The following is a 27671-nucleotide window of genomic DNA, read 5'->3' on the forward strand; positions in this document are numbered from 1 at the left end:
TGTGTTGGTACTTCCTATTAAAGATGAATTGCTGTTACTTTGCATAGCAACGCCAGCTTTATCATACTTTAATTACCAAAGCAACCTTTTGTAAGCTTTAGAATGAACTGTCGTTAAGTTGTATCAGTTGTCCCTCTGTGTCTGGAGAGGAAAACGTGTTTCTGTTGTTATTGTAAAGTGTCTCGTGTGAGCAGGGACACCTTTGAGGCGTAGAAACACTGACTGAGTGGGGGCAGGGATCTCAGACAGTGGATGATTTCCCCCTAAACCCAGTGAAGCTGATGTTATTCAGGGGAAACTGAGAGGAATAGTCTGATGTGATGATTGACTTATTGAAGCGAGTAAAGAAGGAGCAGCGAGGTGACAGTGCAGAGTGGTACAGAGTTAAGAGACCCTCCTGCTTTCAGTGTCAGAAACCTGGCTGATATTTAAACATCTCTTATCAGGAACAACAGAAACTCTCCCAGTGGTTACGTCATGGCTTCATTAATCCTTTCCTTACACACCCTTTCTCCCAGATAAGAGCGGTGGTCATGGAGGAGGAATGTACCACCACAGCTGGCCTGTGTTCAGCATGTTCAACTATCAACACACAGTCCCTGACCTCAGAGAGATATTTAACTAAAGAGAGCAGAGCACAAATACTGGCCTGCAGCTCTAATAATGAGAGGTCAACAGCTGATCAATCATTCATCACATCCAGTTAACCATCAGCACAGAGAGCACTCAGATCAGTGTGTTCAGTGAGGAACACACACACACACACACACACACTTGGGTATACTCACAGGGGTCTCTGCTGATGAACTGGGGCCCGGGGCTCTGCTGGGAGGGGAGGGGGTTGGGAGTGCCCACCAGCTTGTTCTTGGCCATCTTGGTGTTGGCCTTGGCGAACTCCAGCCGGAGGGTCTGAGGGATCTCTGGATCGAACCGGACCCCCTGTCAACATACAGCGGTAGCTTTATACATCCGTTTATCCTCAGAGAACAACAATCTCAAGTATAATAAACACTCGTGGATCATTGCATCATGTTTTAAGATCAGGATCACAAAGAAACTACTAGTTGGGATTATTTATAGCATGATGGGAGGGTGTAGCATTGTAGGGGAGCGTGGGCGGTGTGGAGTCTACAACATTATAAGAGTGATTCTTATTATTACATTATATGTTCATTGTGCTCATGAGATGTTGCTATGACTTTGGAATAAATAGACACAATCACCAATCCCAAGTTCTGATGGGTTGGATACGAAACGAAGGGAAAAGTCATAGAAGAAAGTTTAGCTGCTTAGAAATGATGCAAAGACCAGGTGCAGACACTGTAGAGTAGATTACAGCTCTGCTGCCTGTGATTTCTATGACCTGACGGAGTCCTTAATTGGCCAAGTGAAATATATATTTTGCTCTCTTTTAATAAATAGTTGAACTTAGAAGTTGTTTGTCTTTCCTGGAATAAAAGAACACAACAGTGGTTGTACATGTTGGAGGAGATCTGAATCACATTAGTAGAAACAATAATTATGAATTGACTAGTCATCAATTTGGCAATAGCTTGCAGGATAGCTATCATTCACTAGATGGATCGCTATCATTCGCTAGTTAGCTTGTTAGATGGGTAGCTAATGTAAGCTAGCTAACTAGAAAGACAGATAGTTAACATTCGCTAGCTAAAGTTTGCTAGCTAAAGTTTGCTAGCTAAAGTTCGCTAGCTAAAGTTTGTTAGCTAAATAGCACACTGATAGGGTACTTGAGTTGGATCTCTAGATTTTTTTTATATAAATGTCAAAACTTTGGACCGTTGTCTTCCCTTCTTGCAGTGAGAGTTATTATAAACTGTCCATATGAGCTTTAGTATGCAGTCTGATCAACAGATATGTTTTGGTACTTTTCGTAGCTCCTGATAGAATGGGCTAGCTACACCACAAGACACTATTAAAAATGTCCTGAGATTTTGGGCTATTGTCATATGTCATCCTGCAGTCACTAACAGAGGATGGATGTTTCATATTATTTACAGATTTCTGATTGTTTGAATAATTCCTGCAAGGCGTCACAACATAGGCTATTGTTCCCAGTGAACATAAGACGAGTTTGTTCCAGAAGACATTTTGCATGTCTTCTGGAATTTCCCCATTTTTGGAGGAGTGTTGAGCACATGATGAAGCTGCAGACATCACACATTAGTAACAGCAACACAATGAATCACTGAATGCATCGCTGCAGTGCAGAAAGGCAGATTCATGTAGTGATCATGCATGTCTTCCTGCTGCTGCTAAGACTTGTTGTGTTGTGTAGATGCCCAGTGGGACCTGGCTAATATCTGGAACATTTGTTATACTTTTCCATTTCTGTAACATATTCACCACTGGCCATGACACATTGGAAGCATCCCAGCTTAAAAAGAGCACAAAATGTTGTCAAATTATTGAGATGGCGACACTACTCCTGAAACACTCAGCTCATGATGAGTGGAGGAAAGGTTTATTTCTCTTTCAGTGTGCAATACTTTAAAACTCTCAGTGCCTGTTGCCTGAGGAGATAAAGGAACATTAACAGAAATCTTCCTCATCAAAACACAGAGTGGCCGTCTGTCTGCAGGAAGCTTGTCTGACGGTCCATAAGGAGGGCAGATCTGAGGAGAGAACTCCTCACCTGGGGGGGTATTTACTGTGCTGAAACAAGTAAATACCCCCCTACACCCCATCGTGTAGGGTGGTATATACTGAGCTGAAACTCCTCATGTGTGTGGGGGGGGGGTATTAAGTGGGATTGCCCTGGCTCAGCGCCTCAGTGCTGCTGCAGAGGTGTAATAAGTTTTGAGGAGATAATGAGTCCGGTCTCCACCTCACAGAGTTCTGCTGCACCCCCCCCCCCTTCCTTCAGTTTTATTTCCCATATTTCAATATGCAGATGCAGAATCTAGCTTATCTCCATATATACGACCCAGGGGACGCAGCTTTCCCTGAAAAACACGAGGCGTTCAGCTCCCAACCCCTCTCAGTGACTGAAACAGACGCTCTATTGTTGGAACATCATTTATCTTTTCTTTCTGTCCTGCCTTTGATATCTCCAGATCTGACAGTCACACTTTAGCAGGATGAGAAACTGTTTCACAGGCTTAAGAATATGAGAACATATCTGTACACCTTAAATAACACAATGGGAAAATAACAGAAAGACAGAGAATATTTCATATCCTGCCTCATCAAGGCCACTTTCTGCAATAAGAGAGCTTAAAATTAAACCCTGGATCAATATGTGGTGGTTAAATGAGCTGATGTTGACCTTGCAGCATGTTTCTTTGTTTACTCCAACAGAAACGTCTTTCTTTCTGCTTGTGATGGGTGGTGTGTGAGTGTCTCCTCCTGTTTAATGCATGTGCACAGAGAGATGTGAGGGCACGACTTACGTTCAGGGCGTTCTTCGCTGCCTCGGCCTCTGATCTGCTGTCAAAGCTGACAAAGCCTACCGGCTGGGGAGAGACAGAAACACGGTTTAGGCAAAAACTGAGTCGGCACTTCTGTCTGAGTGACAGAGACATGGTTTTATTATTTGTATCACACACACACACACACACACACACACACACACACACACACACACACACACACACACACACACACACACACACACACACACACACACACACACACACACACACACACACACACACACACACACACACACACACACACACACACACACACACACACACACACACACACACACACACACACACACACACACACACACACACACACACACACACACACACACACACACACACACACACACACACACACACCCCCCCCCTCTCTCTGGTCTGTTTATAAAGAGAGGAAGGCTGGACGCTCACTTTGTCCAGCACCCTTCATCATCCAAGGCAAGGCAAGGCAAGGCAAGGCAAGGCAAGGCAAGGCAAGGCAAGGCAAGGCAAGGCAAGGCAAGGCAAGTTTATTTATATAGCACTTTTCAACACAAGGCAATTCAAAGTGCTTTACAAAAAATGAAAGACATTAAGAAAAGGGCATTTAAAATCAGTCATTAAAAAGAAAAGCTAATAAAATAAACATTAAAAGAAAAAATACATGGATAAAAGTTACAGTGCAGTTTAAGATATGAATAATTCAATTAAAAGCAGCGACAAAAAGAAAAGTCTTCAGCCTGGATTTAAAAGTATTCAGAGTTGCAGCGGACCTGCAGGTTTCTGGGAGTTTGTTCCAGATATTTGGAGCATAATAACTGAACGCTGCTGAATCCAGCTGAACTATGCCCAAATACGGGCATTTAGAGGCAAACAGAGGGGGCCCAAGAAAGAGCATAAAGAAGGGTTTAAAGGTGAAAATAAAAAATCTGTGTTATTAATATATTTAATATGAATGTGGAGCCTATAAGAGACTCATGTCACATCTCTAACTGCTGAAGATTTTTAAAAAAGACTGCAGGGTGTGTGTGTGTATGTGTGTGTGTGTGTGTGTGTGTGTGTGTGTGTGTGTGTGTGTGTGTGTGTGTGTGTGTGTGTGTGTGTGTGTGTGTGTGAAATCTCTAAACATGTTGCTCCCATGAGGCTCTGCTGCTGGTCCGTGTGATCTTGAGGGGGAGGAGGAGGAGGAGGAGGAGGAGGAAAGGAGATAGAAAATGGAAAAATACGTGAGGAGGAGGAGGAGGAGGAGGAGGAGGAGGAGGAGGAGGAGGAGGAGGAGGAGGAGGAGGAGGCAGCGTAAGAGGAATATAAATAGAAAGGTCTGGGATCGGGCTATATATGGAGACGACTGCTCAGGGACCGGGAGACGATTGATTGATTTACAGAAACTTTTTTGAAAGAAAAAACAAAGCGCACATCTGTCAGGAGGAAGGCGGCCATTATGAAGGAATGCTTATTAATTTAACAGGAACAACTTAAAGTGAACCCTGAGAACATCGCCTGCTTCAGGGAGTGGATTTGACTGAGAGTAGTGACAACACGGTGCACTGCGGTACACAGTGACATCACTGTGACATCACTGTGACATCACTGTGACATTACTGTGACATCACTGTGACATCACTGCAGCAGGGTGAAAAGTCAAGCATCAAGACGTTCAGGGGGTGTTAGTTGGGATACCCTCTATTTTAAGCAGAAATATATTAACTCTGCTAATTATCATGGGTGCTAATTGCCTCCTGAAAGTCTTTGACAGCATGCATGCACAAGGAAAGAAGTCCCATAATGCAGCGGGGTTGGGTCCTTTGTTCTTAGATTTGTGGTATTACTCTCGGCACTCTGTAATCGCTCTAAACCCTCGTAACGAGCTGTATGGAAACAGTGTAATGTGCTCCTGATCACTGACACCTGCCAGCCCAGCTCATTTTCAGTCCCCCACCCACCCCCCAGGCAGAGTTGTCTCTGCTGCTGACACTTCCCCCCCGATCCATCCCACCGGGGTCCAGTGTGTGACTGCAAGCAGACTCTCCACCGCCACGGGCAAGTCACTGCAACAGCTCAACCATCACCAAGATACTTCCTGACAGAGGTGCTAATCCGTCATCGCCCCAACAGAAACACACACAGGGGAGGAAGAGGAGGTGTGAAGCACAGAGGAAGGTGTGACGTGCATCTGTACATACCTGTTTAGATGTGAGTTTTATCAAGGAGCCTTCATATCCCTGCAACACAGAGAGAACAGACTTCATTCAGCGTATGCTTCACCAGCTTTAGGGCACTTTCACAATGTCTTTTATGTGTTGGTATATCCAGTTTAAGCGTCATTGCTATTACTGTTGCATAGCGCTGTCAGTTTTATCAATCTTTACTTGCCAAATAAACCGTTTTTTAGCTTTTAAATGAACCGTTATTAAGATATTACCGTTTTTGTGTGCAAGAAACTAACCATTTAGATTAGCAATATGTGATTACTTTATCCAATAACATTAGTTTGAGAATTGACAGCGATGTTTGGAGCTATGAGGTGCTGCTGGCTGTATGAGAGAGCCCGGCCTGCTTAAAAAAACATAAACAATGTTTGGAGAATGACTCTCACTCCCGAACGGTAGACACGGGTCAGAACTGTAAATAATAATTCTGATTTAAATTACCACCATCTTGGCGATAGCTAACTTTTGGGCCATTGACATATTCATCCTGCACTCACTAACAGAGGATGGGTGCTGTAAAACCCATGTGATCACTGCAGTGTATCTGTAAATGTCAGAAAATGTATTCTTTACAATAGTGCTAACGCTAAACCAGAAGAACTAACACATAAGAGTTAGAACCAGGCAAAGCAGGGCGGGGCTATATAAGGTGAATATATATAATTTCTATAAAAACATTATTATTACAGATGTAATTGGACCTGATATAAACCATTTACCCACAGTACATACCATCAACATTTCTACATACATAGCTGATGTGGCATTATTCCCTTTAAGCCACTAAAGCTCATAATGGTTGGGCGACGTTGCAGAAGGCTTGCAACACCTCCAACATGCAGTGACCTGAAGTAACCTCTGATTCTGTGTGTGTGTGTGTGCGTGTGTGTGTGTGTGTGTGTGTGTGTGTGTGTGTGTGTGTGTGTGTGTGTGTGTGTGTGTGTGTGTGTGTGTGTGTGTCAGGACAGAGTTTCTGAGGTGAAGCAAACAGCTTTATTTTTCTGTGGCAGGCAGCATTTTTCCTTGACACACACACAGAGGTGCACTTCCTGTGGATAAGACGTATTGAAGCCGGGCTTTAGGAGCACTTGCAGCTCTGCCATGTTTCCTCACCATTCATGGAGTCCATGCAGAGAGGAGCTTCTAAGAATAGCGAAGAAAATACAAACATACCTTAAAAGGTCTGAAGAGGAGGTAGAGCTCGCGAGGCTTGATATCCAGCGGCAGCCCACTGACGAAGAGCGTCCGGACCTGAGGAAGAGCAGAAGCAGAGCGAGTCATTGACCTACTCAGGTATTAATAGCTACCTGCAGACACAGAGCAGGTGAGAATACGGTCTCTAAACTCAGCATCACATCTCAACTGTTCAACTCTCAGATGGAGCCATGCTAGGGAGTCACTGAGAGTGTGTTTGAACAGACTGAAGAAGGAAACCACATAGGGAGTAGTATATAAGTTATCATCATGTGTTGATGAATACAAGTAAACTCTAAGTAACACCTGCATTCATTACTTTCATTTTTATTTTAAACTGCATATGTAAAGTACAACCTGAAAGTGAACTCTACAAATAAAGTTGAAAATATAAAGATGTCAATGGCACTGAGCTAGAATATAAAATTAAGAAATAAAGTAAGACAGGAAAGTAATGGAGACTTCCTGCCCCAGTTAAAAATACAGTTACACTATCATGAATGTCTGAAGGTAACAAAACTCCTATTAATCTCACTAATTAACAAATATCTATTTCTTTAATCTACTTTCTCTGATAGTTTATGGGAATATGATGTCATCAACAGCAAGTCGCCCATCTTTGGAGGAAACCAGCGACTGCAACCCGTTGACTTAACCTGTACAGCCCCAGAATGCACCGCGGTTCCCATTCCATGTAAGCGAAAAATAAAAAGCCACTAATCAAACCTCATACACATCACCTGACTGAAGTTGGCTTGGTGCAGGCTGTGCGCAGTTAGACATCCTCACAATAATGACACAGTGTGTTGTAAACATGTGTTTACGACTGAATATAGAATAAAGAGCAGGTATGATTACACACAGCAGATTTATTAGACAGCCGGTACACACAGAGCTGCTGAGCTAACAGCACGCCTCATTCCCACAGGTAATCTGACTCCATACAAACACACATAACATCTTAGCAACTGAGAGGGGGGGGGCAGACCCCCACCTTCACTATTACCTCACCTCAATCACACACTGACAGCAGAGCAAATCTATTTCATATAAAGAAAAATGTTTAAAATGTGCAGAAAACACAGGCAGTGTTAAAGTGTGTTGGCTCCGACTGTAGATCACATTACAGTCATGACATGTGGAGTGTTTCTACATGACGTGGTTCCAGCGTTTCCTCACACACAACATCTGAAGTCATCTCAGACAAACTCTGATTCAACCTCTGCAGACTGAACAATGGGACACTTCCTGACGTCATTTGTTGTGACACACTAGTGTTTAAGTGTGTAAGTAACACACTCCTGCTGTAGTGAAGTTTCCTGAAGGTCGCTCTGCTTTATTGGCTTTTAGGAGATATTGGTTTTACTGCTTCCTCGTGAGTCACATACCTTCATCTCCAAAGTGCTGAAAACCCACTGAATCATTGACCATGTATGGCGTGCGCTCACACACACAGCAGGATCAGAAGCAGCAACAGGCAGCGTGCAGTTCCCTGGCAACGCCTGAGCGGGGTGCAGCGGGGCACGGAGCCCCCGGCCACAGACATCACTTCCTATTAGAGCCACTGCTGCAGCCAGGCCCAGGAGATCAATGCACCTCCACCCACAGACCCACCTTTACTCCACCAGCTCTCTATCAGATGCCCTTCTGTTTCTATAGAATTTCGGCTTAACCCAAATTCAAATAAAGATGTAGAATTGTTTTATTAACCGATTACACACACACTGACCAGTAATGGATGTTCCCAGAATAAAATAACACATTGTACGTGATAGGCTAAGGGGTGGGAAATCGCTTAACAGTTGACCAATAACAACAGAGGCAGTATGAGAAAGAAAAAAGCTTTTTGAACATTAAAGCATGGAAACACGTCACAGCAGAGGCACTAAATACTAATATCAAAATGAGCACAATAGGCCCTTTAAACCAGAGCAATAATCCCTCAGCAATAAACTGAAATCCAGCCTGCCTGTTACAACAAACTATTGCCGTCATTATTAAACTGTTCCCTTTGTTTACACCTCCCAAAAAGTCGGAGTTTTTTTAACTGGTTGTCTTACTGCTGTCTGAAACTCTAAGGGAACCAAGCAACCAATACCATTTATATTTAAAAAAAATCAAGACTCACAAAAATGTCCATTTTCTCCATCACAGAATGCACTGTGTCTCTTGATTAATAAAATGGCCTTGGTCCTTATTCATGTGTCGTTTGTATTCAGCATGTGTAAATGTGTTAAACCTTTTTCCTGAAAAGCCTCATTACGTTGCGCCGCTATGTGTGACTCTCTTAGATATCTGCTGCTACTTTAACGGAGCGTTATTTTGACCGCTAGTCTGGGCTGGGATGAGGGACGCGACCTTGGAGTACCGTGAGATGATTACTGTGTAGTTCCTCCTCCCGAGTGTGTGTGATGGATGCAGCTCTGACCTTGAACAGTAGAGGAGTCTACTGTAGCGTTGCAGAGGGAAACAAAGATGTACACGTAGCAGAGCTCAGAGCTACATTTCTACTAGCGTTGGCCTCTCTTTGTTCCTGCATGAGTTGGCTCTGCGTTATTAAAACCGTGGACTGACATGGCTCTCCATCATCCTCTCAGAACGACACACTGCAGAGGTGTGTTAATCTCTGCAGTCATGTTAGACCTGCGGGGTCACAGGTTAGTGTGCAGGTGAGAGGTCACCTGAGAGGCTGAACACACTCCAAACGTCACGACTGAACTGCTACAGCTCAGTTAATGTTCCAACAGGTTAACCTTTAAGAGACATTTCAACAAATGACCTCTGAGGAGCACTTCACTGCCTTTCTCCTTCATCCTGTGTGTTACTCACACACATGTGCTCTTTAGGAGTCACATGTATGACATAGAGTTCAACTCTTCCTCCTGTGTGTGTGCTTCGGTGCGTCTCCATGAAGGACTCACATTCCTCCACAGACTCATTAACTGAGCCCCTCCTTCACTGCCTTTGTTGGCTCCTGCCCAAGTGGACACCTTCCACTGTTTGCTCTTCAGGTTGGGTTGGCAGAGCGGTAAAGTGGAGACAAAAACATGAGATGGAGAGTGCATGAACCCGTCATGTGACCTGCTGCATCAGTGACTGCACTTTAACTACAGAGACAATATATTTCCTGTCTGACAATGTTTACTACTCAATCTGCCTCTTTCAAATACAAATACAGATTCATATGCACACGAGCTTCCGCATTGTCTTATTATGTGTTAGTCCTTCCAGTTAAAGGGAATTGCTATTGCTTAGCATAGCATCTCCAACTTTATCAACTTGCCCAATAAACCTTTTAAAGCTTTTGAATTAACTATAATTAAGTTATTAACAGTTTTTAAGGTGAGAAGCTAACTGTTTTAATGATCAATATGCGATTACTTAATCGCAACAATGTTTGAGAATATGAGAATTTACAGCGATGTTTTGAGCTGAGGAGCTGCTGGACGTATGAGAATACCCGGTTTGTTAAAAAAGACGTCAACCATGTTTTTATAATTACTTTCACTGCCTGAACGGTAGAGACAGGTCCGCACTGCAAGTCTAACCATAGGGTTTTAAAAAATATTTCCCATTTAAATGATTAGATCCAGAAATATTGAAAAAGCTAGCTAGATAGCTAACATTCAGAAGCTAGCTTGTTAGATGGGTAGCTAACTAGGGAGGTGGATAGAAACATATTTAGCTAGCTTGATAGATAGATAGACAATGACAATGGCCCAAAATCATATTAGATTAGCCATTGTCATAACGGATGATAACACCTTATAATTTCAACATTTAGGATACAGGACTGTCTTCACTCTAAGTTTCCATGTTTAATATTTTATCTGCTGCGCTGCCTCTGACCGCCGTGAAACGATTGGACAGTCGGACACGAACAGTTTCTCTTTGTTCCTTGCTCCTGTCTTGACACTCTTCCTATGACCATATAAGGTCCTTCTGTTAACAGACCTTGGCATCATGCTGTCAACGTATGGACCATAAGGAGAAGGAGTCAGTCTACTGGGACTAAAGAGAGGAGAGAGGCAGACTATAAACAGCAGCCGGGTGGAGGAAGGAGGGAGGAAACCAGATAAAGAGAGGGCAGAAAGAGGGTGGAGGGGAGGAAGGAGGAAACGGAGGGGAGGGAGATTAAAGTGTACAACGAGATGAGTTAGAGACATTCTTTGTGAAAAAGAAGGTGGATAATTATAGCTGTGAGTAAGCAATATTAAGTGGAGTGGACAGAAGATAAAGACAAGATGGCTGACACATTATTACAAACAAACTAACAACAAAGCCTTTTAAGGAGACTTGGACACTTTTAAATAAATATATATTTATATATATAGCTGTAGATATTTAAATTCTCCTTCATTCTCCTCACATCAGCGAGCAGCCGCTCCTGACGCTAAGCCTTGTTGTTGCCTTTTCAAATACCTCTTGTCGCGCAGCTGACAAATGGCCAAGATAAGACGCTTTTATAAATAACCTGCTACCTATCAGACACAGAGCCGCTGCTTTATTCAATGTGTAATGCGCCTTTATATTCTCACTGTCTAGACTCTACACCAGTCTTTGTATGTTTTCCTATCATGGCCACTTTCCCCTCTCATAGCATCTCCTGTCACACAGCGTTAATATTTCTGCGTGCCCTTTTCAGAGATACGTGCCACTGCCCGATGCACCACAGCTCCTCCACCCACGTCTCCGGGTGGAGAAGGTCACGCTGGACACATGACCTGCGATTTGAAGAGGACCTGCTGTAGACACAGTCCAGATACACCGCGGGAGACTCGCTAAGCTCTGCACGAGTGATACTCGGATTCTCTCCGTGCGCTTGTAAAGATCCACTTACATGTTTATGGAGTCAACACACTGCTTGCAGAAGAACAGAGAGGCTCAACCCTCTGTGTTCCCTCATTTGTCAAAACTCAGGTGGACCTGCTGGCGCTCCTTAAACACACAGCAGTTAGCCTGACAGAGAGGAGGTCAAAGGTCACATTGCGATGAGCCGAGACGCATACCACAAGCTCACCACCTGCACCGCTTAACACAAAGTGGGCTTGAAGTGATCACAAACTAATAACACTGCTGCTGGTACAGGATGAGTGCCACTAATACTGATAGCAGTCAGTATTTAATTAGAAAACAGTCCTCAGACTGTATAAGCGGGGACTGTTAAAATGTCTCCCGCATAACAAGATGAAGTGTTGATGTGATTAGTTTAAGTTGGACTGTGCTTGTTCCTGATAGCAGGAGCACGTCCCCTCTCTCCGTCATTATGAAAACACTGAACTGAAGAGGTCAGAAATGTGCTCTGAAGAGCCCGCAGCCCGGCTCCTTAAAAGGCCTGGAAACATCTGACGTCCAGCATGTGAGGGGCAGCATGTCAGCGGCACTGCATAAGAACCAGAACACCTGATAATAAAGGACCAGAACACCTGATAATGAAGCTTATCACTAGGGTAGCTGCTGGAGCGGCATACCTGCTGTGTTGCAGGTCCATGTTTGGAGATTATGTTCCTCACCAGATTAACTGTGATGGTGTGAGGCAAAGCAGAGAAACAGGCTGAGGAGATTTAACTCCGGACATCAGTCTCGATTCACCTTATGCTTCACCGGCTCTAGGGCGGTTTCACATGGCTGTATAATGTGTTGATACTTCCGGTTCAAGTGTAATTACTTACGTCGCCAAATGTATACATCTTTAATAAGCGTAACATGTATAGGCGTTTGAACAGGGAGTGGGGAAAGGAGCGGGGCTTCATACGGTGAATTCAGAGGTACACAAAACATGTACAACAATTATTATTCATCCAGAATGTGAAACCCTAAAGAGTGCAGTGTATAAAGTGAATACAGTCAGTGTGTATCTGCAGCACGGCCTTTTCTCAGTGAATGTGCAGTTACATCAGCCGCTGTGTTTGGGTATTCAGTTACACAGTGACCACATGCACTGAGCCTAATCTAATTCTCCAAGAGAAATATCAGACTTAATCTCATATGCCTTTCTGACAACACCGGGCTGCACATGAGAGGGGAACTACAAACACACCCAGAGAAAAGGACAAAGACTACACAACAACTGTGCAGCATGTTGGAGGAATTGGTGTTTTGCACAAACATCGTTGGCTGTGTGAAGATGTCACTCACTGAGATGATCTGTAATGAGGGGGGGCAGCAGCTGTGTGAAACTCACTCTGAACACTTTATTTTAGTGTGTGTGTGTGTGCGTGTGTGTGTGTGTGTGTGTGTGTGTGTGTGTGTATGTGTGAGAGACACGCATTAAGATTCATTAGAATGGATTCATCTATCACCAGTCCTCTCTTTATCCTGCATACATCTTCAGTTGGTATACTTGCCTTTGTTATCTCCAATATCAAATGTTCAACTCAGTTCTTGTATTGGTCTGCAAATTAGATGTACATTTTCTGCATCGGTCGATTCATTGTTGCAGATATTCTACCACTTTTAACTGCTTTGAAGTAAACCTATTCCAAAAATATAAGATATTTGTCCAAAACAAAATGTTCCGCATCCCCTAAAACTTAGAAATCGACCCAGAATGACTCAGAATCAGCCAGGAGTACAATTATGGCAATTTTCTGTTTTCAACTGCCATTTTTTATCCTGAAAAGTACGGAAATTGATTCAGCATCCTCAATAACCCCCCAAATCACTCCAGAACGGTAAAGATTGGCAATTTTTTTGACTATTGGACCCTAATTCTAAATACTGATAATTAACGCAATTTATGCTAATTGCCCAACACATTTAAATTAGCATCCGGCAGTTTCTTATTGCTGGGGACCCATACTGCACACTCCTAAAATAACACTTTAGGTATTTTCGGGTTCAGACTGCTGTTTTTTCAGAATAAAAAAGGACATACAATATGAGGCAGGTCACAAAGATTAAAGGCGAAATAAAAAGCCTATATTTTTATAATAAATGAAAGGTGCACATATTTTAAAGTATGAAAGGTGCACATATTTTAAAGTATGAAAGAGTGCCTTTATGAGCCCTAGCCTTATAATAATACTAAGTATAACTCTTGACAGGTTTACCAGCAAATTAGAGTAGGCTATTTAGGAGTATTTTAGTGATGGAGTAATGATTAATGTAGGAGTCGCGTGCGGATCGTACCTCTTCCTCGTGGTTGGTGAACTCACTCGGCTCGGTCTCCTTCTCGCTTTTGTTGTTGCTCATCCTGACGACTTTATCAACGGGACTGTCTTCTTCTTCTTCAGTCAGTTTTCCTCTGCTCCTCTTCCTCCCGCTGCAGGTTTCCAGTACCTCCGACAGACTTCAGTCCGCTTGCAGCTGCTAGTTACGCGACATCAGTGACGACACGGATTCAAAGTAAAATCTGAAGCTGCGAGTAAAATCAGACAGAAAGCTTCTCCTCTTGCTCTGCTGCTCTCAGTGAAACACGCTGCTGTTAGACTGCTGCAAACTTCTCCCAGCTGAGGAGGAGGACAAGGAGGAGGAGGGAGGGGTTTAGGGTGGGGTTAGGGTGTAGATGCACGGTCTGCTGCTGCTGCTCTATCAGGTTTATAAACGCTGTAATAGCAATGCGTGTTATTTTAGTCTCTGCAACATTCCTACAATATTTCTCTAACAGCAGCTGCTTTAATATTCCTATTTTTAGTCTAAATATTACTAATGTGTCTGTATTCAGCTGATTTTACATGTGCGTTCATTTAAACAGGTATTCTCATTGACAGACACAGTCACTGTCACTGTCAATAGAAAAGTGTGATTGCAAACACATTAGTAAAATGTTCAAGGTGGAATAAACAAAACATTGCTGGTTACCCTGACAAAAACATTACATTGTGACATTTAAAATTATATTGGAATCTCTCACTTAAAGGTCACCTAGCAAAATCCACTTTTTCCTGTCTTTTATATACATAAACATGACATGTGTCCCCTCTGTGTAAAGAGATTCTGAAAGTTTCAGGAACATTTGCTCACTTTTTGTCCTGATTTCTATAAAACCTGTCTGAAAATGAGCTGATCAGATTTTGGCCACTTTATGATGTCATAACGATTTTTTGGATTGTGTAACCATTAGCCAATCACCAACCAAGGTAACCCCCTCCACCTTATCGTCTGAATCTCCTCCTAGAGCACCATTGTGTTCTTTTTAACCAAATCTCTCTCAGAGGGGCGTGGGGAGGGGCTCCTTGTTTTCATCTAAAGTAACAGACAGAGAATCAGCGCTTTTGAAACAGGGCTGAAATAGAGGGGATTATTGTGATCTGTTTGGTATTTCGAGCCATGGTTTGTATATATCTGAGACCTATTGATGAAAAACAGTATAATAGGAGACCTTTAAAGGACAATATTTCATTTTGTGCTTCAAACTACAGTGGATGACACGGTTGTTGGAAACTTCTCTAAAATGTTGGTTTTATCGGCTTATTTTAACAATGGGATCGCATTATTACTTCCGAAATAATTGCAGATCTGCTGTAAACTAGCTAGCTTACCAAGCTAACCTTGACATTTCAGATATACGGAAATAAAACACTTACAATTATGAAAACGGACTAACTCTTCCAAAAGAGACAGTTGGCCATCATTGTAATCCCCGAAGGTCAACAAGTGCTCCGGTCCCAGCTGTGTGTGTCACTTTTTAGTGTCCCCTGGTTTCCGTTTTGTTTACGCCTCTTCCAGCATTTTGTATTTGCAGCACTTTTAGTAAATGCTGCGCATGTTTTGTCAAGTTGGTGAAGATGTTTCTTCATTCGCCTGTGTTTTGGCACATTTGTGTTTTTTTATTTGCATCGTTTCTGAAGATGCAGCGCGTTATCACCAGTCTATGGTTATCACCTGTCGGCCACCATATAAACAATAAGAAACAGAGACATTAAGTAATTACACAACTCCACAAGATGTATAACACAGTTTGTGTAATTTTTCCACATTCGAATGACATAGTATACCGTTGTTTTCTATGAATGCTTCTTCTTTTAGATCTTCTTGTAGATTATTACCTGTTGCCTGTGTGACCCTCGGCTGCATCATGTGATGTGTTAGTGTGCACACTCAGGAGAGTTTCAGCATGATGCATCATGTGTGTGGACAATTATCAACAGGACTGTGTGTGTGTATTTACAGAGAAGATCAGAAGACAACACCTGCGCGTTGCTCAACATTTGTAGGTGGTAACTGATCCGGACTGATTTATGACCTGTGGGGGGGGGGGGAAGCCTGGAGCAAGGGGAGTGCCGTCTGAAACCCTCCACGCCTATGGCGGTCTGCGGCTCAGACGGTACACTCCAGCAGCTTCCTCTCTGACGCTCAGTGCAGCGGACACACACTCGCAGTATGTGACAGCCGGGCAGTCATTTCTGCTGAGCATGCACCTCAAAACAACAAAAGAAGGAAAAGCAGTGATGCCCCCCTCCCCTCAGATCACGTCTACATCCATCACAGATACATCTGAAGGAGCTCTGCAAGGAGATACAAATGGAAATGCTCCCCTTGCTTCTCGACAAGCAGGAATCAAAGCTGCTGCTGGAGTCTGGGGAAGGGGGAGATGGAAGGGGAGGAGATGGGAGGGGAGGAGATGGGAGGGGAGGAGACGGGGAGATATCCCAGCTGTGTTTGACAGGTCTCTGTGTGGTCTGATGCTAAGAGAGGGAGCCCCCCCCCCCTCTCTCTGTGTGGTGTGTGTGTGTGTGTGTGTGTGTGTGTGTGTGTGTGTGTGTGTGTGTGTGTGTGTGTGTGTGTGTGTGTGGCTAGGAGACAGTCTGGTCACGCTGTCCTGTAACATCTCATGGCTCTGAGTGCCCCCCCCCCCCCCCCCACATGAAGGAGACGTCTCTGTGTTATCAGAGAGTAACCAGATAAACATGCAGATAAAATGCTGCAGGGAGTTATTTTAGTTTCAACGAATAACAGAGACAGTTATCTCGTATCTGTAGGCTTAAAATAAAGCTAACCTGCAGTGGGTTAGCTTAGCACAAAGATAAGCTAGTAAAGTCGAAAACGATACCCTGAAAACACTTCCCCACCCACTTCTCCATCTTGTTTGCGCTCACTTCAACAGTTTCTCATGTCTGCAGGCTAAATATGAAGCTAGCCTCAACATGTTAGCTTAGCATCAACATGCACATGATCACATGTCTGGCCTGCGTCATCTTCAACAAAGCTACTTATAGCATCTTTGTTTAACCTTATATCTTTATGTTCTGTGCACTGTCAGATAATGCAGATGAGCTGGACAATGAGAAGAAAAAGGCTCAGACTGAGGAGACAGGTGTGTGAGGAAGATTGAAGGTTTGAGTTAAATGAGGAGCGGCTGCTAGCTAGGAGAAGGAGGAAGAACTCTGTGGCGGTATCGGTGTGTTTTGGGGAAACTGGTGCATAGCATGTGTGCTAACCTGAGTTTAAACCTGGACTCAGTGTGTGTAAAGGTCTATAATATTCCTCTAAACTGCTGACATGTCTTAAAGCCGTGTAGAGGAACTAGGTGAAGTTACATTCTCTCTGTGTTGTGCAGTGGATCCAATAAAAACTGAAAACCTGAGTCCTTCAGTTTTTATCACACAATAAACCTCTCTGACCTTTACTGCTCTGAGGGTACATCTCCATCTATTACTGTTATCTTTTAGTGTTTATGGTGTGCAGTAAAGGAACAAAAGATGACTTATAATACACATGCTGGCCTTGCATTCTGTGTGTGACACGTTTTGGATGATATTAGCATTCTGTGCTTCTCCTGTGACATGTTTCCATGCTTTGATGTTCAAAAAGGTCTTTTTTTTTCTCATACTGCCTGTGCTGCATCACCTCTTTTCACCCTCTGTCTGAAACCAGAGCCCAGTCTGCTCTGATTGGTTAGCTGGCCGACTGTGTTGTGATTGGTCAACCGCTTATAGATGTCCCGCCCCTTAGCCCATAACGTACAATGTGTTGCAGCGCTAGCCAATAGAAGCGCAAGTGTTAAGTATTGATGTCAGCATGTTTTGGAAGTAAACAAAGGGTTCCAATGGAGGCATTGCAGGCAGGGGGGGGGCGTGTGTGTGAAAACCACAATAAGCAGGATAGGGCCAATTTCGCTGGGAACCCTAAAGTAAAATAAGAGGATGCTTGTATGTTAAGCACCACAGTGGAGTGGAGCTGGTGGTGGTGCAGGAAGAGGGGGGGGGGGGGGGGGGGGGGGGGGGTCTGTGTCAGTCTCCAGCTGCTGGTCTGTTTCAGAGGGGACCACAGAGTCCCTGTTGTGATGAGATTAATGGTTCCTGTGGTCTGCAGAGGAGGTGACTGCACCTATAGGTCACTCATCACTCTGTAAAGATGGAGCGGACCTGCAGGCAAAGGTCAGCTGTCACTAAGCCTTACCCAACTGCTACTAAAGGGTGGAGAGCATAGACTGTATATATGGTGGAGAGGGTGGAGCTCCAAACCTAGCTGATCGAGTCTCTACCCAGATATATGTATTTATATTTATGAATGTTCACTCAGGATCTTTGTCTTTAAGATAACTGACTGTATTAAAGGCAGAATGCTGAGAGGATGTTGGCACTAACAAAGTGCTGCAGTGATTGAGTTTCACAACACTTGGGGGGGGGGGGGGGTGATAACTGTGTCCAAATATAGACAAGCATTTATGTTATGAGCTGCTATCATCACAGTCATGGTGTAGACTAAAAGACCCCCCCCCCCATGAGACCACCGTCACTCTACATCCTGCAACTGTGCCCAGCATCTGTCCTCCGCCACTTTAAACAAAAGGAGGAGGAGGAGGAGGAGGAGGAGGAGGAGGAGGAGGAGGAGGAGGAGGAGGAGGAGGAGGAGGAGGAGGAGGAGGAGGAGGAGGAGAGGAGGAGGAGGAGGAGGAGGAGGAGGAGGAGGAGGAGGAGGAGGAGGAGGAGGTGAATAAGTTATAGTAGAGAGGTCCCAGCTGCACTCTTACTCAAATAATTAGCCCCCCTCATCCATATCTGACCCCACAGCAGGTGGAGCTGGGTGCAGCAGCTGCATGCTGCACCCAGCTCCACCTGCAATACACTGTGGGGGTACCTGGCATTATTCAGGCCATGCTGCTGGAGGAGTGTAACCACACCGAGGTCAATGACAACTGGGACTGTGTACAATTACTTTACTTATAATACGAATAATTAAACTGTTATTGTGTACCTTAAGAGCAGACAGCAGCTCAACAGTCCCCCCTGGTGGTCAAACTAAGGTAATGTAAATACCAAATATATAAATGAATAAATAAATAAAAGCTTCAATTTAAGAAACTTGCTTAGCATGACATTTGACGAGTGCTTGATACAATTATCATTTAGAAAGAATTAAAGATATTAACTAATTTTGTAAAATATATAACATTTAAAAGTTATTATAAATAATACAAATACAACAACATATATTTGAAAAATGAAGATAATATTTATTGCAATCTTTACCAGAACAATTATAAAGACATTTAAATGTAATTAATTAACAAGGAGATTTACAATGTCAGGTCTAAAATAGATCAGAAAAAGAAGTGAAAAAGCAGAAACTGCTGAAAAATGATTATCACGGGTGGAGGTAAAGAGGGTGGAGTGAGATCCTCACATGTGGATGTAAAGAAGGGGGAGTCAGTTCCTCACAGGGGTGGTGCTGTTTCCTCTCACTGTCTTCTTCAGATGGTGGTAGTTTGGCAGGATCTTCATCAGGAAGTCCAGCTGCAGAGTCTGAGGCTGCAACACAGAAACACCACCCTCAGGTATATAAACTCAACCCTCCGTCAGCTATGTGGGTGGTGCAGGTGCAGCACTGACCTGAGGCTTCTCGCTCTGCAGGCGGCGGTTGGTGCCACAGCCGTACACCACCGTGTTCTCCGGCACCACCTCGCAGGTGTTGAGCTGGCAGCAGGCGCCCACGATGCAGCCGCTGCTCAGCACCACCCTCCTGCCCAGGTCAGCTGCAGGGGGAGTAGTTAGACACATACACAGGTTACACTTTTATATTATATACAGAGGTGGGAGAAGTACTCAGATCTTGACCTTGAGTAAAAGTTCCAGAGTGTAGGAATACTCTGTACAAGTTAGAGCCCTGCAGTCAAAAGGTTACTCAAGAAAAAGTACAAAAGTATCAGCATCAAAATGTAATTAAAGTACCAAAAGTAAAATGCACTAGTTATGCAGATTGACCCATTTCAGAATAATATATATATGATATGTTTTGAAATAGTGATGCATTAAAGTGTTATCAAAGTGGTTAAGAGGCAGCTAGTTTTAATCACTTTGTATACTGCAAGGTAGCTTGTGAATTTACTCCAGGTGTATTTAAAGTCTTAGTGTTGATTATTATTTCACATCATTAATACGAATTTGTAAAGTAACTAAAGGTATTAAATAAATGCAGGGGAGTAAAAGTACACAATTTACCTCTGAATTGTAGTGGAGTAGAAGTACAAAGTAGCATAAAATGAATCTACTCAAGTAAAGTAGTATCTCAAAAGTGTACTAAAGTACAGTAGTTGAGTAAATGTACTTAGTTACTTTACACCTCTGATTATGTATTATATACATTTTTATATGTATATACAAAGTACACAGAGAGGGATTTCAGTACTCACCCTTTGACTCGATCACGTTGTTGTCTCCTATGTTCAGGGCCTGAGACACTGATCCTCATCATGAAGGATTTAAATGTAATCACTATTATACAACAGATGTATGTTCAAAGACTGAATGTTTGATTATCACATGACTTTTTGTTCTAAAACTGTCTTTCATATGAACATTTTTGTACACTGTTTGCATATCTTATTTTAAACTTAGGACTTCATTTATAAAGTAAACCTGAACCAACAGCGCCCTCTGCTGGACAAAATAGATATTAATAACAATAGAAATTCATATTTTCTGTTACTTCTCAGCTGACATTGACTCAGACATTACTGCAATATTCAGTAGGATGCTATAGATTAGATTATATTATATATCACTTTAGAGGATACCACATCCCACTTCAAACACATTGTTGGTCCCGATGGTCATGGTTTTCTGCTCCGCGCCCTCAGAGTCCGGCAGCTGGTTTTCCGGGTAACTGCACACAGGAGGAGATAAAACATGAGGTTACAATAGTATGTTCTTATTACATGTATTGTATGTGTTCTCCTCCTGCCTGTTGATGATGAGCGCCTGCTCCTCGATCAGGTTCCCCTCTCCGATGATGATGGGCCCCGCCTCCGCGATGATCCGGGCTTTGGGGTGCACCACGGTCCGGGCTCCTGAGGGAGTAGCAGCAGGAGTGATGGAGGATGCCGAGTAAATAAATGATGATAATAATAATAATAATAATGATAATAATAAAACTCACCGATGGTCACATCTCCTCTGATCTCGCTCTCCACACACACCACTGCTCCTGCTGCGATCTTAGCGCTGCGGGAGAACAATATTTAAAATCACAATACCTTAGTACATAGAATAAATATACATACATAAACAAAAACATAAATACAGCTGATCAACAGTCAGTCTGCTGGCATTTTCGTATACAGAATGAATACATGTTAGTATACCCACAGAATAACAGTCTGCTAACACATTACATAATTATTGCCAACACAATATATTCACACAGAATATATGTATATTGATACACAGAATAACGGTCTGCAGAATTATCAGTATTTAAGAGATAGACAAGGTTATTATTTATAAAGAGTTTTACCTCTTCTGAGCGGCGATCTGCTTGCAGTCTGACATCCTCACAACAATCAAGGCGTTATCGATATTTGATTGTAGATCCTGGCTCCGAGCTCATACTCGATCAGCTTTGTCTGACTCACTGCTGCCCTCTGCTGGACTCATCAGGAACACATTCACTCAACCATAGTGCTTCAACTCATAACTCAAATTGTATTTAGCTATGTCACTATTAATATTCACAAAAGGGTTGTCAAAAATAATTTCATCTTCTTTTTCACTAAAGAAATACTTTAGTATTTTATTCTCCCCGCCTCTCATAGGAAACTCCTGTGTTTATTGTCAGGAGAAATATATGAGTTTAAACTCATATTTTATTCATTTAATATATTATCCAAGTAACAGTCAGACACAGAGATGTATTCTGCCTCTTAGTTTTTTAAATCCAAAATAAGAAACCTGTGTGGAAGGACTGATGGCATAGTACGTCTTAAAAATCATATTAAAGTTAAAAGACGAAAAAGTAAGTATGGATTGTGAAATATACTACTGGTGGTTAAATAAGCAGACAGGAAACAGAATATGACAGAATCTTTAATTCTTGCATTAAGAACAAACTCATGATGACGGCGTCTGAATAAACTAAAGTAATCACACGATCACCACAGAGTGATCCTTTGGATACAAATACCCATAAGGCAATATACTGTGTTAAATATGTTTATAGCAGGGTAAAACATATAGTAAATAAAAAAAGATAATGGTGAAAATAGTTAGGCTCGGACAAATCAACAATACCTGAGTAAAGTCAACGTCACCCATTAATGATTAATAATGGTGGATGACTGTAAAATGAATAATAAAACGTCTCTTGGAGGGCTGGTGTAATACTGATTGTGGGGCCTAATGCTAAAATCATTTAGGAATAAAACATTTTTCAAACATTATAATTATTATAAGAGAATTTGGCTGATTCTCCTGCTGGATTAAATCTTTGCATAAAGAAGCGTTTCTTAATACCATCATCTCACTTATACCTGATTCTCTTTTTTAGAGAATTATAAAATGATCTCCCCATCAGTAGAAGTATTTTCCAGCGACTTTCCTTTTTAAAAAACTCTTCAAAAGAGGCAAAGCTTGAAAACCTTGTAGATGCTAGAGATTGTTCTGCTTTTATTGTGAAGGGCAGTGGGTTGCGTTTCCTGTCAGAACTTGTGGCTGCCTCTGAAGTCGGGGCCCGGTCTGGAGGGCCAGAAAGTCCCACTCTGCCTGTAAAACACAGAGGAGGGAATATATATTTACTATTATATATTTGACATTTTCACCTTATGTAGCCCCACCCCTTTTCCCACTTCATGTTCAAACGCTTATGTCGTAGTTCGTTAGACTTGCATTGTGAACCTGTGTCTACCATTCAGGCAGTGAGAGCAATTATACAAATAAGACCAGTGTGGCCTTTGTGCACAATGAACAGTCTAATGCTAAGCTAACACGCTGACTCTTGAACGAGGAAGAACTCGCCTCATGTTCTCGTCCTGCTGGTCTTCAGCCTTCAGCGCAGATCTGGAGATCCCCATTCCTGGAGGGATGCGGTCCGGATAGCGCACAGCGATCTTCATGCCGTTCAGATCAGAGCCCTGAACACACCAACACAACATGTTTGTTCAGCAGGAGAAACAGCGGAAACACTCACACGGACCTCCAGGAGGACACAGGGGGTGACAAGGTGTGCGCCTCACAGTGACAGTATCTATGAAGTGTAGTTTAACTACTTCCAGGAAGTAGTACTCACATGCAGGCGTCTGATTGCTTCATCACAGTGATCTCGTTTGGTATAGTTAACGAAGGCGCATCGTTTGTTAATGAGGAGCTTCACACTGTGGACCGGCCCCACGCTGCAGCAGGAGACAGGAAGGAAGGAGTCAGGAGGTGTGACCAGAGGAGAGAGGGAAGGAGTACCAGGAGGAGAAAAGGAGTAATGTTCTCACTTGTTAAACATGTTGCTGAGGATGGCCTCAGACAATGGGTACACCAGGTTCCCCACCCACACTGGAAACAGCTCCCTGTGAAACACACATACAACACGTTATACTACTAATAATAATTAAAATAGTCTAGTTATAAATAATCATAATATAATAAATACAAAAAGTCATATTTAAAAAATAATAAGTGTAGTAAAAATAAATAAATAATAATAATAACAACAATAATGACTGACTGTTCAGCCCCGCTCTTCATCGCCTGGTTAGGAACGATCTTCTGTTGACTCTGGATGTTGGACATATTCTGGACTAAAGGTTTGTTCTTTAATAATTGTAGAGCACTGTGAGGATGAGGAGCAACAGGATAGAGAAAAGGAGCAGCAGGAGGATGAAGAAGAGGAAGAGCAGCAGGGCTTATGTTGGCAGAGAGGACTGGAGACACTCCGTTGATGTTAACAAGTTGAGCCGGTTTGAGGGGGACACCTTGAATAGTTCCTGTAACAAACACACAATGAACGATCATACATATATGTATTAGGGCTGCACAACATATCAAAAATCTATTGTAAACGTTATATCAACATTTGTGGTATGCATATTGCAAGACTGCTCGAACTGCAATAAATAGTAGCCTATTCCATGTGCCATGCAGTCACTCTCTGCATGTTAATACGTCTGGCCAATCAGGCGAAGCCCTACTGCTCTAGATGCCCCGCCCCCCATGAAGGAGTTATGCTATTGGCGGAGAGTAAAGCTAATGGATCTGAGATCTTTGTGATGGCTGAAGGGAGATAGACAAGCAAGGAAAATGTGGGGGATGAGGAAGAACTCTTGGAAAAAACATATGGTGATTGTTAGGATTATTTCAACTATAACGTAGTTATATGCTTCAATGTTTAAAACACATGAAGTTAGTGTTGGAAGGAGGAGTTTCTCCTCCTCGTGACACTCACCTGGGGGACGGTTTAAAGCTGACAGCACCTCCAGAGCCTTCTCCACCGTGCCGTGGATTATTAAAGCGTTTGAGCTCTGCTCCCGAGTGAAGCCATACTCCTGCAACACAACAAACAAGAATAGCTGTCATACACCACCTCCTTCTCTAAGAGGATGTTTGAATAAAGTCAGGTGTGAGTGTGACGCACCATCAGCTGAGTGATCTGCACCCTCATCAGCTCCTGAGCTGCTTCTGCACACGAGCCGTCCAGAGACAGCACCTCCCTGAAGGCTCCGGCCGCCTCCGCATACCTCTGCAGGAGGAACCAGAAGGGCAGTAAGAGGAGAACTCTGAACTACTGTCTCCCTTGTTTTATATAACTAAATGTTTCCTCCATGTGTCCGCATTGATCCCTGTGTTTACCTTGAGTCCAGCCAGCGCCCTCCCCCTCCTGAAGTGAGCTTTGACCCAGCCGGGGTTCATGCTGAGGCACAGCTCTGCGTCTGCCAGCGCCTTCTCAAACTGCTGAGACTTCTCGAAGCAGAACGAGCGGTTCCCAAACAGCCTGACACACAAACATCTGGACTTTAACTCCTGACCAGTCACTCTTTATTGTTTTAATAACCACTAACCAAGTCGATTTCCATATCCTGCTCATTCAACTTTCTGGACAAAAACTCATTTTTACAAGATGACCCTTGAACGCATCATACTGTAACTCAATGCAGCCTCTGAAGGCTAACAGCTAACGTTAGCTAGCTCTCCTGCAGACTTACCAAAGATTTCCGTATCAAGGCTAACAGGACTTTAAGACTTGATAAGCAGAATCAACATTTACATTCCTCTATAATTAAATAGAAACCGGTTCCTGTAAATAGGTGCATTACAAGAGAGAGTGGTAAGAGTGTGTGTCCTTACTTAAACTCCGTGGGGTTGTATTTAATTGCGTCTGTGAAATACTTCACAGCCATATTAAAGTCTCCAGCACTCGCAAACTTATTGCCAATAACTGGAGAAAAAGGGAGAAAGTGCAGGAAGAATTAACACAGAATATCATATAATAATATATGAACAAATGGATCGGTTTATGCATGAAAAACGAAACTCACCCGCGAGATCAGTACTGATTTTAACATTATCTTCCAAAGTGGGGGGGGGCAAAGTCCTGCAGACACACACAGATGAGTAAATGTTATTCTAATAATGCATTATAATATAGAAATACGGTAATAAAGCTCGGTCCTCTCTTCACCTGCTTCTTGTCTTCTTCTGGGGCTCCTTCAGGTTTCTCAGGGGGGCTCTTAGCTTCCTCTGTGGTGGTGGTGGGGGGGGGCCTCCTCTTCCTCTCGGCGCGGGGATTCTGCTCCAGCTGTCGCCTGGCGATCTGAGCAGCATTACTCACAAACGTGCTGCTCATGTCCAGCTCCTGCAGAAACACACTCGTCACCATGAGACCACTTTTAATGGGTGGAATAAAAACGAATTGTACCTCAATCCCATAGAGGCGAGGATGTGGTACCTCAGAGTCCGCGGGGTCCTTCTTGGTGTCTTCATCGCTGGACTCTTCCTCACTGCTGCCGCTGCTGCCGCCGCCGCTGTCTTTTGCTTCGGCCGGCGGCTTGTTTTTGGATTCCTCACTTCCTGCGGCGCTTCCCTCTGATTTGCTCTGCTGTGCAGCTTCTCCTGCCTGGAAACCAAAAGAGACAAACTCCTGCTGAATCTGTTCAAACATAATAAAGATTATGATTGTATTTGACCTCATGGGTCATAAATACCTCTTTGTTTGTTTCGGGGTTCAGTTTCTCCTTCTCCAACTTCTCAAGCCGTTTTCTTTCTTTACGTTTCTACAGGGCAACACAGATAATTCAGTTTCTAATATATCATCTGACATAAATGCATTATATTTATTTATATATACATCTACCTGTTTCTTAATTCGCTTCTTCTCAGCCTTCTCTTTGCTTTTTATAACTTCTTCTAATAATCTGGCTCTTCTTTCAGCGTCCTAAAACATATTTATATTTTGTTATTTTTCATTCCGCCACAGAGTAAGATATCAGAAAGACTAAACAGTCAACTCACACTCTCTTTAGGCTGGACCTTTGCAGAGGATGATGGGTAATAATTGTCGGGGGGCTGATAAGCAGAGCCCCCCGTTAATGCAGTCCCACTGTTCCAGTCTGCCAGGTTTGAGTACGCTGTGAAATTATTAGGCCCAAGACCCCATTCACCATAAACCTCCTCCGTAACACCACACTCTCCATTGTTGCTGATATTAGCTGGGAAACAAAACGATAACAAGTTAAAAATCACTGAATACATGTGTTATTCACTTTAGTATTTGTGCTACTTCTTACCAACAACGCCAACTCTAAATCTCCCCTGGATTCCAGGACGGCTCTCAAACAGATTCACCATCCTATGCTGCACAGGAGAGCCATACATTACAAACATTTACCATCATACTGTGCACACACTTCATTTACCCATGATGCACCTCACTCTCTGCTTCAAGATCAGTAAAAGTACAACATAATCCTCTTTCTGAGTCTGTAGTAACGTTAGGAAAACCCACACGCCCTATGTAGTACGTTACATGCAAGTTAAATGTCTGACAACAAGATGAAATTAATTTGAGATAGTTTTGTTAAAAGTTCATTTATGTGTGCTAAGGCACTGTAAACTGTGATTAATCATTATTATGTATACACTTACATATGTATATACATATATACACAGATAATAACACGTTAGACACGTTGTCAACATGCAGTAAAAAGTTTCAAAAGTGTACTCACAACCATCCGGATATCTGTAAACTCTGAAAAAGAATACAAACAAACATGTGACATCATGTAGTAAATTACATTTGAATCTTTCGTTACGCAGTAAATCATCGTTAAGAGTGAACAATTGGTACTACATTGGTGAAGAAGTTGTTCAGGCTTATCAGCAGGACTCATTAGCCTGTTAGCTTGTTAGCCACATTAGCTACAGACAGCTTTAAATATCCTCATGTTCTTACCCGTCTCTTCTCTAAATATATCCATGTTAGTAACGTAAATCCTCCCACAGCCTCATAAACTCGTTAAGTTAGGTAAATCACACGCCAAACAGCGTTAATGTATCTCTCTAACTTTGGCAGCGTGCATGTTGTTTCCGCGCTCTCCACTTTTTCTTCTTCTTCTGCGGCTGCTTTTCCTTCCTTCTTCTTTTTCTTTGGTGTTTAATGGTTAACAAAGTTAGAGTTGTATTCCCGCCACCTGCTG

General features: G+C 42.9%; 3 protein-coding genes across 6 annotated transcripts in view; all 3 read right to left on the reverse strand.

Annotated features, from left to right (window-relative positions):
• The window catches only part of LOC117560082 (RNA-binding protein with multiple splicing-like), a 30405-nt gene extending 16117 nt beyond the window's left edge, over nt 1–14288 (reverse strand). For 2 of the 4 annotated variants that reach the window (XM_034237027.1, XM_034237102.1), the window contains exons 1-5: nt 13961–14288; nt 6809–6886; nt 5609–5647; nt 3411–3473; nt 789–939 (exon numbers count right to left, since the gene is read on the reverse strand). In XM_034237027.1, the coding sequence (XP_034092918.1) occupies nt 789–939; nt 3411–3473; nt 5609–5647; nt 6809–6886; nt 13961–14023 (394 nt within the window). In that variant the 5' untranslated portion in view covers nt 14024–14288. The remainder of the gene's footprint in view (nt 1–788; nt 940–3410; nt 3474–5608; nt 5648–6808; nt 6887–13960) is intronic. The other 2 variants (XM_034236878.1, XM_034236951.1) reach the window with 1 other exon arrangement.
• Nucleotides 14289–19204: 4916 nt separating this feature from the next.
• LOC117562764 (dynactin subunit 6-like) lies at nt 19205–21601 on the reverse strand. Its single transcript, XM_034240680.1, has 7 exons — nt 21509–21601; nt 21152–21216; nt 20957–21062; nt 20790–20878; nt 20406–20453; nt 19606–19748; nt 19205–19524 (listed from the first exon to the last, which is right to left on the reverse strand). Exons 1-7 carry the CDS (start codon nt 21541–21543, stop codon nt 19423–19425), a joined length of 588 nt encoding a protein of 195 aa, XP_034096571.1. The 5' UTR covers nt 21544–21601; the 3' UTR covers nt 19205–19422.
• A 463-nt stretch (nt 21602–22064) lies between these two features.
• Nucleotides 22065–27671, reverse strand: LOC117560300 (tetratricopeptide repeat protein 31-like). The gene is given in 19 exon segments (XM_034237183.1): nt 22065–22752; nt 23005–23120; nt 23276–23378; nt 23472–23546; nt 23705–23963; nt 24422–24521; nt 24611–24715; nt 24826–24967; nt 25321–25411; nt 25512–25567; nt 25655–25744; nt 25746–25828; nt 25922–26089; nt 26178–26246; nt 26327–26407; nt 26485–26681; nt 26760–26826; nt 27201–27223; nt 27428–27671. Coding segments are annotated over 19 exon segments (1914 nt in total). The 5' UTR covers nt 27453–27671; the 3' UTR covers nt 22065–22688.

Source organism: Gymnodraco acuticeps, unplaced genomic scaffold (assembly GCF_902827175.1).
Source record: "Gymnodraco acuticeps unplaced genomic scaffold, fGymAcu1.1, whole genome shotgun sequence".
Taxonomy (NCBI): Eukaryota; Metazoa; Chordata; class Actinopteri; order Perciformes; family Bathydraconidae; genus Gymnodraco; species Gymnodraco acuticeps.